This window comes from Ctenocephalides felis, unplaced genomic scaffold, assembly GCF_003426905.1.
Source record: "Ctenocephalides felis isolate EL2017-DRISC unplaced genomic scaffold, ASM342690v1 CF-g0.4_SCAFFOLD_01492, whole genome shotgun sequence".
NCBI classification, from domain to species: Eukaryota; Metazoa; Arthropoda; class Insecta; order Siphonaptera; family Pulicidae; genus Ctenocephalides; species Ctenocephalides felis.
Genome location: NW_020537646.1, coordinates 43,032,596 through 43,040,529, shown reverse-complemented (window position 1 = coordinate 43,040,529; position 7,934 = coordinate 43,032,596). Strand labels below are relative to the sequence as shown.

At 30.9% G+C, this 7,934-nt stretch overlaps 1 protein-coding gene across 1 annotated transcript; it reads right to left on the bottom strand.

Annotated features, from left to right (window-relative positions):
* Positions 1-3,411: 3,411 nt before the first annotated feature.
* On the bottom strand, positions 3,412-5,418 carry LOC113369934 (zinc transporter ZIP3-like). The gene has a single exon (XM_026610560.1). It carries the CDS (start codon positions 5,052-5,054, stop codon positions 3,480-3,482), a length of 1,575 nt encoding a protein of 524 aa, XP_026466345.1. The 5' UTR covers positions 5,055-5,418; the 3' UTR covers positions 3,412-3,479.
* Positions 5,419-7,934: the final 2,516 nt, after the last annotated feature.

Sequence of the window (7,934 nt, the reverse complement as noted above, 5' to 3'; positions counted from 1 at the left end):
TTTCATTTACAATATTTAAATGTTTTATTGACCAGTTTATATTGTCAGATATTTTTGCAAGTTCATTGAGATGATGACTCAATTCTGATACTTCAAGTTCACTTAAATATTGTAATATCTTACATAAATAAAAATCATTTGCATGTATGATTTTTTCCAATATTAACCAGTTAACTGTGATTGACAAATATACTCGTTATGGAGAAGTGTTTGTGATTGACGTGTATACTCGTCATACGTATAAATAAACCATAAGTTGCGATGTTTAAAATTATATATATATGCAGTAACTTACTGAGAAAACTTTTGGGAAAATTAGAAACCTTGGCACAGAACCCATAAAAATATAAACAAAATTTGTACTTATCTGTATCATTAAAATATCTACAAAATATATGATAATTTGTCTGATATTCATTTTTGACCGCTAAACTCCTATTGATGAGAAGACGTGCTAATTTGTTTTCGGCAAAGGCAGTTCCAGCCATTTCAAAGGTACGGGGCAAAAAGTTCCTAAAATAAAAATTCAGTTTTTGAAACAACGGAGCGTTCAGTTTGCGTAATTCAAAAAGTATTTTATTCGTATCGACAAAATGAAAAACTGATTAAATTTTTGAAATGGAAGGTCAAGCGGTTTCAAAGATCCAATAATGAAAAGTAAAAAAATTGACGGTCAAAAATGATCAAATCACATAAAATTATAGAATATTTTATAGAGATTTTATAAATATCAACTTTGCTTACATTTCTGTGGGTTTCGTTCCAATATTTATCAGTTACATTGCGATGGGACGCTTACGCGCTTCTATATTTCGTCTCTAAAACAGCTACGCAGCGCAATTGTTTTGAAAAATACTTAAAAAATATGAAAGACAATTTCAAGAATAAAATGTATTAGAAATTTTAAACTCTTAGAAATGTATTTTTTCCGATATTACAAAAAAAAATTTAAAAATGTTAATTTTCGGAATGAGAAGTCCGGCAATTTGCCTTGAGGCACGATGTCATGCACCACTAGTCGAATCATCTAAATCGGTTGATCTCGAAATCGACGACGAAAAATTGCATCCGCCCACACACACACGCACATGTACATACTCATACACACGCACCCAAACATAATTTTTTTAGGGTATGCCAAAAATGTTCAAAATGTAGAGATATATAAAAAAATATTTCCAATTTTGAAACAAATTTTGTTAGTGGTTTTATTTTTGTTAAACTTGGTTGTTTCACGAGGATGTTGTTTATAATTACTGTATACTTTCAGTTAACGACTAACCGTCGTTATAACAAAAATTTATTACGCAAATTACTTTTTATAAAATGTTTGTGCTTCCACTATTCACATCAAAATAAGATTATTTTGATTATGCGCATAACTTCTTGGGATAGGTATAAAATTCTTGAGCTAATTGGAAAATAACAAAAGCCACATTCTTGGATTAAATCTCTAAATGTGCAAACAAAATAAATTCTTCATCTGAAACTGTAAACACATCACTTAATACGAGATAATTGAAAAAAGTAAACAAATCATTCAACTTTGTATAATTGTTTGTTTCAGATTGTGTTTGAAATGTACGAGTGCATTCTAAATGTTAGAATTCTTTATAAAATTGAATTCAAGATTATTGAACAAGGAAATATTTTCTTATAATTATTAATCATTATATAATTTTAATAATTGCTTGAATAATTCGAGAAATGTATGAAAATAATTAAAGTTTAGTTATATGTTTGCAAAATTGTGCGAATTAATGGTTTTTCTTAATGTTTGTTTAAAAATTAAATGTTTGTTTTACTATTTATCATTATTACAGTAATGTAAAGTGTCAAATGAAGTATTAGTGTTCCGATTTTGGGTCTATTTTCACGTTTCATAGACTCATATTTCAAAATTAATGATACAAGCTTTCAAAGTTTCACTTTGCAAAATTGAAAACTAGGAAAATTTCGAATTGTAAAAGTTTCTAATTTTATTACATAAGTTATACTTACCTTTATTATTCAGTATTATAAGCAAAAAATGAAAGTAATTTGGCAATATATTGGCAATAAAAGTAGATGATAAACGATTCTTATGATGAATGTTCCACAAATTTCAAACTTCTAAAAATCTTAATAACAATGATTTTAACATACCTACCTATACCTATGATAAATCAATTAATATTTTCACAGGTTATTAATATTTTATGTGGTTTTAATTAAGTTTTGATGACTAGATGTGGTTAGATCGATGGGTTTTGAATCAGAAGGTCCAGATACGATTTCTCATACGGCCTGATGTCAAGTAGTTTAACAATATTTAATTGCTAACAAAAAAATTACTTTTTATAAGCTGCTGCTATGATTTTGGAACTCTATAAATAGTGCTTTAGAAAATAATGTCACGAGTTTGAATGCTTTTAATTCATTTTTGTTACCGTAAATATAGAAATGTAATGTTATTTTTTTAAACAATTTTAATTAATTTTTATGATTATTTATCTAATGATATGATAAAAAAATAATGAATTTGTAACGTCTCCTTGGGGTAAGGTTTATTAAGTTTATCTATATTAGGTAATTGATCTATAAGTTTTTATGCCATAAATACTTAAGCAGTTAATCTGGCCAAAGATTATCTTCATAGTTATTTTAATGTTATCATATTACATTGTAATACGTGAATTTCACAGTCATTATATTTCATATTATATCTTGATCCTACTTCTTTTAACCTTCAAACTATTTATATATTTATTGTGCATATTCGAGCAGAAAAATCGATAACGTTATTTCAAACTCCGCAGTTTTTAATATTATATTCACTTCTATTTTATTAAATAAATTTTATTGTATGAAATCAATTTACTTTTTTTAAATAATTTTAACTCAAGAGAAGAAAGAAATCTGTATTCTTCAAATCCAATTAATGATCGGTTCAGTTAATAATTTATATGTTCGTAATATTAATTCAATAATTTTTTTTTAATATGATATTAATACATATATTTTTAGCATAATATAGTGAAGTAATTACTGTTTTTAATGTTTAAAGTTAAAACTTTAAGAAATAAAATATGGATTAAAATCAAGAAATTAAGTAATAAACAAATTTTATTAAAAATTTTATTTAAAATATTTTATTAAGTTTTCATTTTTTCTTTTGTACATTGTAGACAATTAAAATTAAATTTATTCATTTCTAAATAAATATATTTTTTAAAAAAATTACGTTATAACACTTATACAAATTCTTAACTTAGAAGCATCTATAATACATGTTGTTTTAAATAAACAATCATTAATTATGGAATAAAAATCAATTCTATCATAAAATTAAAATACAAAATGGCATATACCTACTACAAATAGCATATAGTAATATCATTAATAATAAATAAAATACTGATGTCATCTTAAATACCGTCCTCCGTCCTCATCACACAGCTGATTAAGTCTCAACCTTCCTAGTTTTCCTTCTTCGCCAATCAGTGCTCATGTTCATGTCCGTTGTGCGTATGACTGTGTTCATGTCCACCGTCCCCATGTGAATGTTGATGGCCAGTTGCGAATTGCAATCCAAACATGATCAAAAATCCAATCAAAACTGCAATATACTGCAGTAATCCGCTGAAATCGCTCCATGCGCTCATATCGTGATCATGATGTTTGTGTTCATTTTCTGTATGAACTCGAGCTGATGCAAAAACTCTTCCTTTCATCTCTTCTTTCTTATCGCCTTGATTTGTGATATTTTCCTCATACCTCCGGTATATCTCATTATTTCCCTCTGAAGTTTCGTGAGATTGTGATGATTCTGCAGAATCTAGGTTGTCACTACTAGAATAATTTGGTGGGGGTGATGTATAATAATCATAAGCAGGCGTTTGATGATGGTTATGAGTAGCATCCCCAAAATGTGAATGTTCATGTTTTCCTTGCACGCTTGGTAGAAGAATTTCGAAGAAAACTACATATAACAGTGTACCGCAAGCCATACCTTGTAATATGGTCGTGGGCAATCCTTGCGCTGCGCTGCTGCTTACCACCAGCCCCAATCCTATGCCTAGAGGACTTACTACGGCGAAGGTGAAAATGTAAGCTATTACTAGTTTAGTTTTTAAATTCGAACTCACAAGTTCGATTCCTATGCAAAAGGCGATTACTAATTTATGTGCGCTGACTGCTCCAAATAAGTAATATACGTTAGAAGTAGAACTTGATAAGCCAACGGCCAATCCTTCAAATAGCTCGTGAACGCTTAATGCTAAAACAATAAGTAATCCTCTTACATTCTTAACCAAAGCATCCTCTTTGTCAATATGCTTAGGCGGTGCCTTTACGTCATTTTTACCAGAAATAACGCAAATCTCGCCGCAATTGTCATTGAGATTTTGATCAATGTTTGTGCATGTACTCTGTTGACAGAATGAGTTATCTTTTCCGCGTTTACGAAAGCTTAAATTGCGATTAAATATATCTTCAAGTTTCTCATCTTCACCTGCTCGATGCATAGCGGCATTTATACGTTCGCGACGGTGTATATACACGTGCACTGATTCATCAATCAAAAACATTATAAAAAAGCCAAAACACATAAGTAATTCAGCCAATTGGAATGGTAATTCCGGAATGTGCCCATTTTCAGAAAGAGCTTCAACATTTTCTTTAACCTCTGGTAGTAAATGAAGAAATGTTGTTGCCATCAAGACGCCACCTCCAAAATTTAATAGTAGTTGAACAATCCGTGGTTTCTTGAATGTAGTCGGCTCCTGTATTTTTCTTTGTTCTACATCTGGCGCGCTTCGCTCTAAACTGTCTTCATGATGCTGCTTGGAGCATCTTTTGCCTTTGCTATCATTTTGTTTAGACTTTAAGCAGCTATTAAGTTTCATAGGTATTATTCCACAGATCATAGATAAAGTAAAAAGGCTTATCATAGCGACCCCTTTAGCCAGCATCACATCACCGTCATCTTCGTGGTCATGGTCATGGTCATGATCATGGTCATGATCATCGTGCCGCAATAAGGTCTCAGTCAAATTAGTCAAATATTCTTCCATGATTTAAAATTAAGAAAATATATGAATAGAATTCACTAACGGATTGTAGTTGTAATAACGACTCGTAAATTACCTCAACGATCGTTTATATACGGGGCTTATCAGTTAACGACCGTTAATCATTTATCAAACAGCGGTCGTTATCACACATTGAAAAATAAACCTTCTTAATAGCCGTTATTACGCTTCTTGAAGCGGCCGTTGCTAACCAACACTGTTAGATGGTATCGACACAAGTGATTAAATCTGATTGTCACAGTGTTTACAGCATTTTATTATCACATGACAATTCAGACACTACACATTATAGTCGCACAACAAAATAATTATATTTATTTAAGAGGTTAGAGTGTTATTCACTGCCACTTTCTATTAATTTTGAATTTATGTATCTATTTTATAGACATTAACGGCGGCGTTGATGATTTAACTGATACTGTCATGATCTGAATTTTAGTCAAAAACGGTTAAAATGATAATAATAGTCACAATAATAGTAAGGAGCACAGTTTATTTCACCGTAGTCACATTGTGAATTGTTATCGTCGAAGCCATGAGACACAATGCGAAATGCGAACGCCGCCGATACCCAACGTGGACAACGCGCTCGAATGTTGTGATGCTTCGACATCGACTGCAGCCGTAAGCGTACTAACGGTAACGGCTTAGATCACCTTTTGCCTTATTCAGGTTTTACTAACAATGAGACCTTGACAGTTGACTCGCACCTGTGAACACTTTGATGTCTAATTATTTTTATATCGTTGTTTATTTATTATCGTGAGGAGTCCCATTTTAAATATTAATACGTTATGTACATATGTTTTTGTTACTCTTGCTGTCGACACGAAACACGCAATGCTGTTTCGCATGAAAGCGATCGCGGTGAAAGTGTTTCAGCGACAGAACCGGATTTTGCATCATCGGACGGGTGCAATGGCCGCGGAGGCCCAGAAAATTTATGGGTAGCGTTTGTGCGAACTGTTTTTCGCGATTGCAAAGGTAATATATACATGCATATATATATCGAAAAATTCATATGCGTTTGTTTTATTTGTAAAGAAGGCATTCGTACGATTTATTAAATATTTAATTTGTAAAAATATTTTTTAACTTTCCGTAGGGTAAGTTATTGCAATGGGGCGAAAATCGAAATTGAAAATTTTTACATTTCTCGGCGTTTCGAAGGTTTCTGAACGTTTTGGCATACCTCAGAAAAATGGATGTGTGTGGTGTGTATGTGTATGTATGTATGGATACAAATTTCCAGTCACGTTTTCGGGCGCACGGATCAACCGATTTCAGTGTTTCAAAAACATTCGATTCCTATTGATAGGAAAAAGAGCTGATTAGTTTTTTGGCGAAGGCAGGTCCAGCCGTTTTGGCTGTGCAAAAAATAGAAATCGACTTTTTGAGAGAAACGGAGTATCCGATTTGATTTATCTAAAAAAACATTCAATTAGTAATGATTGGGAGAAGTATTTATTAGTTTTTGGCAAAAGCAGGCCCAGCCATTTCGAAGATACGGAGCTAAATATGTAAAAAATGGCAGTTTTTGAGAAAACTAAGCGTCCGATTTTAAATGATTCAAAGAACTTTCTGCTTGTCTCAACAAAATAATTGAGTTTGGAAAAAAATTGTATATTTTAATTTTTTTTTTTAGTTTTTTTTGTATATCGAAACTAATTCAGATTTTATTTTTATTCTGACTAATTCTAATATAACTTAAACAAATAATTTTAACTTTGAAATTCAGTTTATATAATTCTTATAAATATTAGACAATGTTACAATATTAATAATAATCTATTTGAAAAACATCAGTATTCCTCGAACATTTCGTTACGGTACGGGAAATTCCAGCAATTTGCCTTAAGGCACGATGCCACACACTCCACTAGTAAATTATAATTTGTATTATAGTAATACATGTACATGTAACAATTTATGTACATATATGTATATTTATATGTAACATACAGCATATGCTATAGATATTAATTATCAAGTCAATAAATTAATCTACAAAATTTTATAAAAAATAATTATCAATAAAAAATGAACTAGTAGTGCACGGCATCTTGCATCAAAGCAAATTGGTGGAACTTCCCGTACCGTGTTTTGGGAATTATAAGTTTGAAAATCTTGAAAATTAAGAATTTTTTGATTTGATCGCGTTGCGTAGCTGTTTTTAGTGATAAAATATCGAAGCGCGTAAACGCCGCATCGCTGTCAACGGTTAAACATAATAAATTTAGGTACCGAATCAATCGACATGTAAACACGAGTTGTACTTAATGTTAAAATTTCTATAAAATATCTGATAATTTGTTGTGCGTATGTCTAATGATGATTTTTGACCGACAAATAGCTCATTTTTTTAAACATTTTTTATCAAATTTAAAACCTGCTTTCCCAAAAATTGAATGAATACTTTAGTCTGTCAAAAAATGACATGTTATTTGAATCATCAAATCGGGTTCTCCATTTTTTAAAAAGCTGCATTACCACTTTTGGAACTCTTTTCTCCGTGACTTCGAAACGGCTTCACCTACCTTTGCCAAAACTAATCATCACGTCTCTCCGTTAACACAAATCGAATGTTTTTTAAATCGGTTGACTTGTACTCTCGAAATCGTGGACGAAAAACTGTATCCGAATATGCATACATACATACTACACACACACACATACACATCCATTTTTCTAAGGTATGCCAAAATGCTCACAAACTTTAGAAAGGTAATAATATGCAAAAATTAACATTTTTGATTTGGTTTACTATTCTAAAATCACTATAACTTACCCCACGGGATGCTAATAAATAGTGTGATGATAAATTTGTTTGAAACTTTAATACATTTATAGTGATGTAGATAA